Consider the following 13,488-nt stretch of genomic DNA (forward strand, 5'->3'; position numbering starts at 1 on the left):
CAAAGAGATGAGTATCAGTGGATACTCATCAGGACAGGCAGTCAAACAACTTATTCGTTTATAATTTCTCTCACAAAAGAATCATTTCATTCGTTCGACTAAAATGGTCACACAGAAGAAACTTCGATTTTACGCGGTCACCTAATGATAGCTAAAAATACCTTCTTTTGGGTCGATAGTTTTAGGTGCATATAGCGAAGGGACTTATTGGAATCGTTGTTCATCTATTCACACATCTAAACTCCGGTCTGGCTGGAGAATTTGAATGAAATTTATTATCCTGAATTTCTGCTAAAATGTATCGAGTTATTTCAATGTTTCATTACATCAGACCATGCAATTATAAAATTGGCCAAAATAATTCCTTAACTTGAGTCTGTCTGAACAATTTATGATCATTGCCAACATCTGTTGAAACGCATCAATTTAAAGCTGATTCGTTTTTAGTTGCTAAAATTGCCCAAACAATTCAAGATCATGCTACACATCAACTGTAGTGCACGTGCAAAAGCATCTCAAGTGACATACAAGTATAGTAAAGTAAAAATATCGTGAAATGCAGTTATTTTCCTTCCATTGTGTCGAATTATTCCTTCTCATACTTTGTTTGAATATTATTGATTGCGCTCTCAAGTTAAAGGTAATCGATATGGTTTCACGCTACTTTTTATTTTTGCAAACTTGATAAATTCAGTCATGTACCAATATATTTAGCAGTAAAATTTTCCCATGCACGCTACTGTCGCCCTCTTGTGACACGATCCAGTGCAGTCAAGTTGAATACTAACTAATTTCCAAAGCTCATTACTTGCAAGTCACTCACAAATTCAACTACATCTTTTTTTTCTTTCATTTTATGTGTTGGATAATAATAATAGGCATTCCGGATTTTCCGCGTTACAGAATGAAAAATACATTCAGAAGAAATCTAATCAAGAATATTGTTATTCTTTCGAGCGTGCTAGTTTCAATCAGTTCAAAGTAACCATACAAATAAACCGCTTACCAGACTATTCATTCCTGGAGCTGTCTTTGACGACAGCTATTGAGGGCATTCAAACACGAAATTACTTAAAATCTACTCGAGGGGGGGGTCCAAATTTTTCAGGTATGTTATATTATGCATTCAACTTTATTGTGGCTAATTTTTCTTTAACATAGAATTTTATTTATAAAACGTTCATTGTCACTATACTCTCCAATTAACTTTCCTGCCAAAAGAAGGATTTGTGGTGGAAGCTGCTGATGTAGCATCCAGCACAAATTTCACGCTTTTCATCAGGAAAGCAATTTATATTCACATTTCTGATTGCCTTCCAATCTTGAGGAGTCAATGTATAGGTCATTATAAGTCAATTTAGAGGAAGCAGTTTTGTAAAGAACTTCTCCCCCCCCCCAGATTATAGAGTAAATCGATCTTTGGCTCGGGCACGTAGCTTCATTTTTATTTTTTTATCTCGTAACTGAGAAAAATCTACCGTAAAACACATGCACTACAGATAAATTGAAATAAATAATAGTTTCCTGATTAGGAACGTTAGTTCTATCATTCGGTGCAAAAGCGTCGAATTTCAGCGAGGAGAAATCTGGAAATTTTGAAATTCTGTCGATTTTCGCAATTTTGTTAGTGAGCTAAAACAATGCCGCTTATTCCTTCTGCAAAATCAAAAGGGTTGATTTATTTCGTTTATCATAAATGGATGTTTGTTTTTGTGGCTAAATTTTATTGGGGACATACTTTTATGAGTATAGATGCAACATCGATCTGCAGAATCCGCATGACTCGTTTACGAACAGCAGTTACATAAGCCATGATGAGCTAATATGCTGCTATTAGAATTAAACCATTCTTACGCTGAGCCATTTTTGTGTCACAACTAATGGAGATGTGCAATAAAAATGTAAGCTGTGTTTCTAGAGTACGGGGCATGAATGAAGACGAAGCGAATGGGGGGGGGGGAGAATACGACGAGAGAAAAGTGGTCCATACAATATGACCGAGACAGCAGCGTATCATTTTCGGATTTCATTCAGGATTATTTAGGAATATTGAAATTCCAGGCTCCATTGCAACAGTCGAATAAACACAACGTACGAAGTAATGAGAAGTCACAGTGATACGCGTTAGAACTGTTAGTGGTAATGCTGGTTAGTGATAGCCATTAATTACAAATCGAATTCGATTCACCCTGACCCTTTTCAACGGATGTCCCACGACGGGAGAAATCTGCGCGAGAAAACAGGTTTACAGTATGTAGGTCGCTTGTCTCAATCACAGACAAGGGAACGATCGCTGATTCTCGCACGGAAGGAAAAACTAACGGTCACTGTGTTATGAAGGAAAGAAGAACTAATAATGAAATACAGGAAAAAAAATTCCAATAGACGATTAAGGATTTCCCCCCCCCCACACACACACAATGTCGTGATCAAATCTAAGAATAAAATCTCCATTCATAACAATACGCTGAAGGAAAATAACGTCTTAAGTAGCCCATAATATCAAATTAGCGGCAAGAATCGCAGAGAAGACTTCAATTATTGACAGTACATACTTTTCAAGACAGAACTGTTGACTAACATTCGCCAATAGAAAAGAAACTAAACGGATGTCAGGCTACTTATTTTCGTTTATATAAATTGTCGCTTGATTACCAAACACGGTTTAATTCAGTTAAATCAGTTAAATTAATTAATATAAATGAATGTTTAGATGCAAATTAAAAGTAAATTGACTTTTAACTTAAAAGAGTTATTTTGAAATATCGTGACAGCGCTAACATGCCTCCATTCAATGGATTGTTTGGTGCAAGAGGTCATTTAAATCCTCTGCAAAAGGTCGCATATTAGCATGATAGAACGCACGGCTTTCCTTCTAAATTCAGCATCAGCATATACTACATCGCTTTTGTCCTATCTCTACCCTAGACGTTAGCTACAAAATTCCAAGTGCAAATATTTACCATATATATATATTCTTGATCTTCTACTCGGTTGTAATGATATTCTAAAGAATAAATCTTAAATGACTTTAAACCGAGATAAAATATTACATTTTAACGATACAACTAGTTTCAGCCTTTTACAGCCTTCTTCAGGTATCCACTAAAGGTAGAACACAGTAATAAAAAATTGAAGTTACAAAAAAACTGAGATTACAGGCAAAAAATGCAATACATAATTGACACAAAAACGTTGTATTTTTCAAGTCGTTCTAACTAACGTGCTATTGTTTGTTGTATGCGTGCTTGCAGGTTCTCGTGAACGCCAATATTGAACAACTGCAGCATGGCTATCAGGGATGTTATAACTCAAATTGCTGTTCAAATGCTCACGATTAAGGAGGATTTCCCTGGGCTCCACGATTTTCCTTTCAGACTCATCACTAGTGATGAGTCTGAAAGGAAAATTTCCTTTCAAAAATCGTTTTTTTCAAAAAATTTCGCTGGATTCCACGATTTTCCTATCAAAAATCGTGGAGTCCAGGGAAATCCTCCTTAATCGTGAGCATTTGAACAGCAATTTGAGTTATAACATCCCTGATAGCCATGCTGCAGTTGTTCAATACTGGCGCTCACGAGAACCTGCAAGCACGCATACAACAAACAATAGCACGTTAGTTAGAACGACTTGAAAAATACGTTTTTGTATCAATTATGTATTGCATTTTTTGCCTGTAATCTCAGTTTTTTTGTAACTTCAATTTTTTATTACTGTGTTCTACTTTTAGTGGATACCTGAAGAAGGCTGTCAAAGGCTGAAACTAGTTGTATCATTAAAATGTAATATTTTATCTCGGTTTAAAGTCATTTAAGATGTATTCTTTATTATATATATATATATATATATATATATATATTATAAAGAATACAAAGAAAACGGTATCGTAGTAAATAAATGGCGTGTAATAAATAAATAAATTGTAACCCATCACTAAAATATCAAATGATAACAAATTAAATACGGAAATAGACAACAGAATAAGCAAAGCTGGTTTGCTGGTTTGCTGGCAAGTCAGCTGAATAAATTTATATGGAATAAGAGAGAAATTAGCCAAAACACCAAACTAGCAAGCAGCACACAAGACAGTGTTCGAACCAGTTTTAAGTTATGGATTGGAGAGTTCGCTTAGAAATAAAACACTTGATCAAAGAATAGAGAGCAAATATATGATGGTTCTGAGAAAAATTAGGGCAGTGAACGGATGGAATCAGAGGCAGAATCACTTTAAAAATGAGGATATTAGGAAAGAACTTGCCATTGTTTGCTAATCTATGGTGGTGTGGCCACTTAAACAGAATGGGAGAGGAAAGGTTGGCAAAACAGGTGTTGTTTGATGGCAGGAAAGATACCCAGAGGAAGACCAATGTTCATTCATAAGTGTCTTAGAAGACTGAAATGACAGATACGAAAATATTAAAGTGCTGGCAAGCGTCAGGCTAATTGGAGGAAAACTTTTAATAGAAGATTAATAATAATGCAAACTTAATCACGTAGTGCTGTCATAGTAGCCTGCACCCACTGAGTGTACATAATCAGGAAACCGACGATGATATTTCTGCTATTTTTTAAACTTTACTCTTATTATGAAAGCAAAAGTCCCTCAATATTTTACCGTAATTTCAATTACGACAAATTCCTAACGGAGGGGAGGAAAGATTCTGTTCTTGATAACGACCCTCCAATTCGGTTTGGTCTCGTTGGCTGGGAACTGCTCTACAGTCAAAACAGGCAGTTGATAGTTGTATACGGTTGCAGAAATTAATTCTTCTCATAACCAGTGTGGTTTCACTAAATGATCGTACATGCGTACAGTCGTTGTGTACAATCGACAACATTTTGAAAGACTTCTGCAGTATGGTGCTAAAACCGAAGAAATAATTAGCCAGAACTTACAGTGCACATAAACCAATGGAACTTATTAGAAGAGTGCTAGAAAGGGTTGCACGTTCCTGCATCAGCGGATTCTTTCAGCCCGATTTCATGGCATTCTACGTACTTGTGTCAGAACATCGCGTACTAAATTCCATAATATCGATTACCACCGATGGATCTAAAATGAAACAAATACATCAACTCTTATTCGGGTTCGACTGGAATGCATCACACTTCGTATTTGCATAGTAGACCGCTGGAAAGCCTCGGTGCAAAGTATTAAAGAGTAGCGTACTCAGGTTTCAGCAAACTGGTTGATAAGAGCGTCTTTTTTTTTTTAATTTTTTTTAGTGCGTTGTGATAGTTTCGGTAATTGGTAAAATGGTCCTGTCAATGGCGCTTTTTTTCCAACTGTCCCAATGCCAAAGCATTGTGTGATTCATCGCCAGTGGCGTATTCCTACACCACTGGCGATGAATCACACAATATGTTGTTTTTGTTGTCTTATCTCATAATTTCCTTGGACAATAGACTGCTAAATGAAATAAAGCCAGTAATCTGAGAATATACTTGAAGAAAAATATCGAGAGACTGCCTCATGGGACGAAGCGTTTCACTTCATTTAGCTGAAGTAAATATTTGAGCAAAAGGCACAATGTGTTATCAATATGAAGCACGCATTAAGAAGTCACGTGAAAAATATTTGCTTGCGACGATAGTTCCCACGATTGTGCCATTCGCCTTTGCATTTACAGTCACGCACGAGCAGTCGTACTTTAACATATATCTTGAATAAACTTATTGATAGAAGTTCTTTCAAAAGTTTCAGAAATTCTATGCAAATTATAAATTTATAACGGTAATATTTTTTTTTCTTATAAAAAATTACGTCTTTACAATTTTTTTTAAAAGAAACTCGTGTTTAATCAATGAGTTCAAAATCTAGGTTCAAACGCAAAGTTGAGGACAAAAATCGTCAATTTAACGAATGATGGCCATGCGACTATTTTTTTCCTTGCATAAACGACAATGCTGTTTGCTTAATATGTTGCAAAAAGATCTGTTCTCAAGCAATATAACATGAAGAGGCATTATAAAACTAAACATTCTTCAAAATTTGATAATTTGCAAGGACAGTTGCGCAAAGACAAAGTGAATCAACTGCAAAGAAAATCTTAACAACTGCAAAATGTCGGCGAAGGCAATTCGAAGTAAAGGTGGAGCAAGCTCCCTCACTATTCTTGATATTTTCTCATAATGTAACCGCGCGGTTAGCCTAGTGGCTTTGCGCTTCGCAACCATATGCCTGGGGAAGGAGTGTCCCAAGTTCGATTCCCGTTGTAGACGTGAGAAATTTGAGGATCTTCCTCAGGCATAGCCAAGTTAGCCGGTCTTGGGTGCGGTCAGTAGGGTTTTTTCCGCCAGTTTATCGGGCATTTTTTCATCCCGCAAGCAGGCAAACCGGCCGTGAACATACGCCTTTACAGTAAAAAAAAAAATACCCCCCCCCCCAGCGGCAGACCAGGCGACGGGTCGGTTGGGAGTAGTACTAACAAGAAGTCGCATCTAAGTAACACGCGGACCCTGCATGGGAAGCGGGAATAACGCGTAGAAGAAGAAGAAGAATGTAAAAACACACAGCTCCTAGGAGATGTAATACTGTCATTACATTATGAGGAGAGGTCACTACCCAGACCGGTTTCAACCTTTTTTGAGGTCTCATCAGTGAGTAGGTAGACCTGGAAGATATCAAAGTCCTTATAAGGACTGGCTTAAAGGGGCGAAGCAAGAATGCTTTTCATCTTCCCCGTTATCTGTAGAGGACAGTGTAGGGATAAGGTGTTATTGAGCTATTAAAGCTCTGATCATGGCAGTAGGGTAACAGCAATAGCCGAGCCTCAGTTAGAACTTCATTGGCTACAGCATTGCCATCCATTACCCTCCAAGGGTATTGGATTGAATGAATCAGTCACCGCATCTCACCACCGAAGATATCAAAGCTTAGTGAAAAGAACTTACATACCTTCACTATTCGAATGCCATAAAGGTGTAATTATATTTTAGTTAAGATGAAAAGCCAAATGGCTAGTTTTCTGGCACCTTAATATAGAAAATAAAGGGATAAACATCCTTTGTTGTTTTATAGCCAGTAGGCGAAACTAAAGATCGATAACTACGATCTATAAGTTTCATGCCGAATAAGTTTCGCCTACTGGCTATAAAACAACAAAGGATGTTTATCCCCTTATTTTCTATATTAAACTGCAAACTGTGTTTAGAGCTGCTTCATTAACCGCAGATATTGCAGTTCGTGCAAGCTACATTGTTAGTCAAATTTTGACAAAAAAGAATGAAAACATTCTCTGATGGAGAAATAGTAAAAGAGAGTTTACTGGCGGTAGCAGATGTCGCTTTCCCTGATTAAAAAAAATAATAATAAATAAATATAATTTCGAAAATCAGCTTTGTCGAGATTTACAATCGCAAGAAGGATTGACGATCCTTCTCAAAGCATTGAGGATTCGCAAGGATATATATTTCTAGGTTGGAATGGATTTCTCTGGCTTTGGATAAAAGTTGTGATGTTAGTGATATGGCACAAGTTGCTGTCTGTTTGAGAAGAAGAGTGTCTAGTTTTAATAGAAACATCACCGAAGAATTTGCATCTTTAGTTCCATTGAAAGGAACTGCTACCGGAAAAGGTAAATACAGGGAACTGAAAACTGTTCTTAATCAATTAAATATTCCAATAGTAAAGATCGCGCAGATGTAGCTCGAGCCATGTGTAGTAGAATGTTGGTCTGTCGGGATTATTATCCAGAACATAAATAGATTAACAGGAATCGAAATAATTATTTCTCACTGCAATTTGTACAAAAAAAATTTAAGGGCAAAAGTTTTGAAAAAGACGAATACTGTTCCACCGATCATAAAATTGTAAATTTTATTGGATGTCGAGGACTGAAACATCACGAATTTAAGGAAATTTTGAGAGATATGGAAAGCGAATGTGGCGATACCCTTTTTAACACCGAGGATCGATGGCTAAGTCGCGGCACAATGCTTAAGCGTGTGTACGATTTGAAGAGCGAAATTCAGTTATTCTTGGAGATGCAAGACAACCCGTTTCCAGAATTTAATGGCAAGGGCTGGATGTGCGGCTTTGCATTTTTGCGTTGACATTACTCAACATTTGAACGAATTAAATGCAAATCTTCAAGGACAGAACAAACTTGTTAATGAAATGATCGATAAAATAAAAGCCTTTGAAAATAAACTAAAAATTTGTAATCGGCAATTGGAATCTAATAATATGGCTCACTTTCCAATTTTGAGAAAAGAAAATCCACCTGAAACGAAAAAATATGAAGAGAAAATACAGAGACTGCAAGAAGAATTCAGTTCCCAGTTCACGCGAAAATGAAACTAATTTTGATATTTTCTCATCACCCTTTAATATAGACGTTGAAAGGGTTCCCAACGAATTTCAAATGGAAATAATTGATTTGCAAAGCAACACTGAACGAAGAAATAAGTTTCAAAATGTTAGTCTTATTGACTTTTATAAGAGTTATTTTCCAACTGATAAATTTCCATTGCTGGCTGCCCATTCCAGGCAAATGATGAGTTTATTTGGTAGTACTTATCTGTGTGAACAACTGTTTTGGAAAACGAAAAATGCAAAAAAATGATCGATTAATTAAGATTAATTAATCTTAATTCCACGTGCGTTCATCAGTTGGAAATAAATATTTGAATATTGGCTATTTTCATAAAAAATCATTACATTTTGAAAGCAAGTTAAATGTTAAAACGGCAACACCGCAAGCATAAGCAGACAAACCGAAAATGGACCGCATCATACTGGGAAACAAGATCAGGTTCATGGGTAAACATCACCGGCCAGAAAAACGAGTTGGATACTCAACTTCCTGCCAGAATTCGCAAAGTAGGACACAAAGGATCACGTGACAATAAACTTCTGTTTATCTGAAACATCCTATGACATCGAAGACGATTTCTGCTTGTGAGCTAGGTCAGCTACGCCGAGTTCATCACACAGCCCAGAGAAGTGTTGCTGTTGTGGGAGGTGGCGCTGTTTACGCTGGTGGAACTCCACCAAAGTAGGTAACAGGATTTAACCTGGAATTCTAGCCCACACACATGCTCAGACACGTACGTGGACCTTCAATGAAACGGCATATACACTTTATAAGTTCTTTTTACTCTGATTTAAATACAGCCTACCTTATTCATATTGCGTGGACTTTACATATTTGAACAGATGGTCAAGAGATGATTTGCAAATGTTTTCATCACTTCATTTAAGGCTATGATTTTGCTTATCTTTTTAAAAGTTTTCAAATAGTTCCCTAAAGTGTTTAATCTCGCTTGACTTGATTTTTCTGAAGTCGGTTTCTCAGTTTTCGCAGGCTAAAAAAATGCAGCACGTTTTGAACATTGCAGTCATTTATTTCATGCTTGGTGATGGACTTCTATGGTAAAACAGTGGTCGTGTCCCAACCCACGTTGCAATCAACATTTATTTTAAAAAAGAATGATAAATACAGTGCACAGATAAGAACAAATTATTAGAATTACTTTATTTACTTAAATGACAGATATCTGTATTTATTTTTTCTTTTAATTTACGATAAGATCTACTTTTATCAACAATATGATCTGAAGATGCTGACTGAATAGAAAATGATATTATTAATGATCGCATCAGCTTTATCTTTCTAATAAATGGATGTTAAGATATCGCAACTCTGTATTCTCACAAACTTATTCAGTATTTAAAGGCGTGGCATCTGCCCAAATATACAATATTCTTCCTCTTGCTTTATCAACTCAGAGTAAGATCTCTGATGGAATTAATATTCATGCATTTTTTTTTTAAATTTCAGTGTCATCCAACATAAAAGTTCTCGGAATGCTTATCCTTATACGACGTTGATGAATCTCGTTTACAAAACCGAAGTTCATAAGAACTTACTTTGAAGTCGACGATGGATCAGTTTTTGGTTGTTTAGTATTACACCCACGCAGCTAAGGTCAAGAAGTGAGAGTGCATAACGTGTGTTCTCCTGACCAGTTTGTCTGCTTTGCATAAGAGGAAAATCTGAGGTTCCGAGAGGAGGGGGAACTTCTGCCACCACCTTCTGATACCTGGCAATTCACATTCATCGTTCATGAATGCTTCTCGCTTCCTACGTGGGATTAAGTCCAAGTTGCATCTTCGGCCAAAGGATTGTAATTCGTTTGATTGCGCTGCTGAAGCACCCGTTTAATGTAACAGCTGTTGTATTTGATGCAACAGCTTTTTGTAATGTTAGCTGCAACCCAGTATCAAAATTCCCAACTCCTTTTCCAGAGGACTTTTGATAAGTGTTTTATATATAAAAGGGATTTTAAAGGTTGACACCCAAAAGGAATGCTTTATTTTCTTTCAAATTTTTAACAGAAAACATCAAAAAAAATCTTTCACGTGATTAGATCAACCTGTAAATAAAAGATAACGGATACATTTAAAAATATCCAAATTTCTAAAAAATAAATGTGCAAACAAGTGAAAAAGTATGCAACGAATTTTAGAAACAAATGTGCAAAGTAAACATGAAAATAGACAACAGATGATATGAAGCAAAGCTGCTATGGTGAGGAATCGAATGAATAAATTTATATGGAACATGACAGAAATTAGCCAAAATATCACAATAGTTCGATTCAAGACAGTGTTAAAACTAAATCTGAACTTACTGCTTTGGTTGGTGAGTTAGAAATAAAGCAGTTGATCAAAAATTAGAGAAAGATGGTGTGAGAGTTCGAGAAAAATCAGAAGCGTGAACAGATAGCATTAATGACAGAATATCATTCAGGAATGTGTTAGGATAGGCAATCTAAGGGTAGTTTGATTAGTTAAACAAATGGGAGAAGGGTTAGCAAACCAAGTGGTCTTTGCCAGAATGATAGAAAAAAACCAAATGAGGACCAAGATCTAGGTGGATTGATACTGTAAAATGTGTCTTAAAAGAGACAGAGAGATATAAGATCTGATGCTGTTGGAGTCTTGACAGATAACAGATTGATTTGGAGGAAATTCGTCGATAGGAAGTAAGTTAGTAATGGTGTAAAGTTAATCATATTATTTACATCCCATGAGAGCACAAATAAGTAGTTGTTGATGAGGATGATGACAAATTTCCAAAAAGCTGCAAACCTTTAAAAAAGTGTGTGAAATGCAAGTTTTACATTTCAAAGTCAATATTACCACTTACCAGCTCGAAATTGAATTATCTTTACGTTTATTTTAATTTTATTATTTCTGCAATATCCGAGTTATTTTTTGAACAAATGTTTACCATTTCTAAGAAAGTTACGTTGTTCACATTCTGTTGTCATTGGCGTTATTAAAATTCATTTGATCTTAGTTCAGACAACGGTATTTCGCAAAAAAATGCATTCGAGGCTGCAGAGTGGTAAGATTTATCGCTAATAATTTTACAAACTAGTTTTTTATTTATTAGTTTGGACGAAAAGGATGCATTTCAGGTAGGATTAGGATCAAACGTCCTTAAAATAGAAAGTCCTTTACACGATCTAATTTTCACGATCATTTCGTCTTCTGAATCTATATGATCGCATTCACGCATGCTCGCTTGGGTTATTGCCCTCCCTTAAAGGGCCTTTTCGTTACCGAGTAAACCAATATCATTTTTGAGTCGCCACAAAATAACAAAATTGGTCCGCACAAAGGGAAATATTTCTACAAACTGCTCCACATTTAAACTAAACTCTCTGGCTGTTTCAATTTTGATCAATGAGTATCATCTGGTGCTTTTTTTTTCCAGCCAGCAGGGAATTAGCACGTCAGTTGTTACCCAGTTTCTGAATGGAAATAAGAAATAATTTCTTTCTTACAGTCTTGCAATAATAACATGACTTGACTGGGAGGGAAAGAAAGTGAAGACAAATTTTTATTGTTTTGCTCCGAGGCGAAGGACATTTCATGCTTCATTTGCATAGAAAGTGGGGTAGAAATATCTGTGTTTACAGAGCATGGATTGGGCCCACTTGAATGAATGGCAAAATACTACCATATGTTCATAATATTTCAGATCACGTCCGTCTGATAATGTTACGTTTCTACCCTAACGGCGGTGACCACTTTCAAGCTGTAAATTGCAGTTATATATATATATTGTTTTCTGGCTGTTATATACGTCTTTATTGTGATTTGAAGAGCATTAAGATGAAAGAAATATCTCCTTCGAAATCGTTAACAACGGTAGAGTGGACCAGAAAGAAGTAACGGATGAGCTCACATCAGTGAAAGACCTACAGGCATCTGTACGAAAGAATCGCGAGAATACCAGTTACTGTCTTCAAGGGATCGTATGATATATACTGGATAAGGGGATTACCGTCATAGTCCTTATGATGTATGTACAGTGAGTAGATAAAAAAAAGTTGACTGCCTCACGTACACGCGACAACTGGATTCTTCCTGGTATCCTAGTTGAATTAGTCATGTTAACAGTAGCAATATTCTTTGCGGTTTGCTCTTAACTTTTTGTCACAGGCTCTCTTAACAAGTTATTACTTAATCTTAAAAGATACATAGCGAACAAAACGTTCTTAAAGTAATTAATTAGACCTGAATGTTTTTAACACGAGGTCATGGTCAAACCATTTTGATAACTTTAATTAAATGAGTAAAATTTAATCTAATCGAAGTTGACGAATCTAAATTTTGTGCTAATCTAAGTTGTAAGAATTTAAGTCATTCGCTGTCCGCAACCTTTTGGGAATCAACTTACTTGTGATCACAGGGGAAATGAAATTCCCCACTTGATTTTCATTCTCAGCCTTGAGGGATAGAGATTGTCGGGGGGGGGTTATAAAACAGCGAATGTTGGTGAAAATTGAGACATGGAGTGTGATAAGTAAATAAATAAATGCCATCTTTTAACGAACAGTTCCAGATTTAAGTTCGTAGTATTCCGACTCCTGTGGCTTTGTACGTGTCTTCGCAAAGCAATAAAAGACGTCTCTTTTGTTTGCAGGTGCAATACAGAGGCCTGGCACTCCAGAATGGTTTGCTGCCGCTTCCGCAAAGACAAAAGTGGCAGCTAAGAATTATTCGAGGGTTGCTTTAATAGCAGAAGAGGCCACAAAACTCATTGCTCAAACGTAAGTAACAAATCTTAAGAATGCTTTAGTCAATCTACCAAAAATTTATGAATAACATGGAAACTTATTTAGATTAATGTTAATTAAACTTTAAACAAGTGTGAGCATCACATTATTCTTTTATTTTTATCATCAGATAACAAATTTACAGTACGACACTAATGTTCAAGTGCCACATGTACTGTATAATAATTACTATGTCAAATCAAAGTATGAAAAATTGTCTCCTCCATTTTTATTCGTAGAGTTACAGTAGGTCTATTGTGATAGAATTTCTTACATGCATTTGTTTTTCATTTTGGTGATGTTAGGTTGAAAAAATGTACACTAAAAGAAAGGATCAGTGATGTTAACTATTAGACAGTACATTCAGAAAAGGAAACGAAATATTTATTCGGTTAGAAAGACACTTGGGTT

The 13,488-nt window shown here is 36.0% G+C and overlaps 1 protein-coding gene across 1 annotated transcript in view; it reads left to right on the plus strand.

The window, feature by feature from the left end:
* Positions 1-7,468: 7,468 nt before the first annotated feature.
* LOC150106196 (uncharacterized) overlaps positions 7,469-13,488 on the plus strand; it is a 79,865-nt gene continuing 73,845 nt past the window's right edge. Inside the window, exons 1-2 of the mRNA XM_090392952.1 lie at positions 7,469-7,577; positions 12,945-13,071. Of these exons, the coding sequence (XP_090249078.1) occupies positions 7,469-7,577; positions 12,945-13,071 (236 nt within the window). The remainder of the gene's footprint in view (positions 7,578-12,944; positions 13,072-13,488) is intronic.

The sequence above is a fragment of the Typopeltis vanoorti genome, chromosome 5 (genome assembly GCF_054136105.1).
Source record: "Typopeltis vanoorti isolate ZY-2024b chromosome 5, IOZ_Tvanoo_1.0, whole genome shotgun sequence".
Taxonomy (NCBI): domain Eukaryota; kingdom Metazoa; phylum Arthropoda; class Arachnida; order Uropygi; family Thelyphonidae; genus Typopeltis; species Typopeltis vanoorti.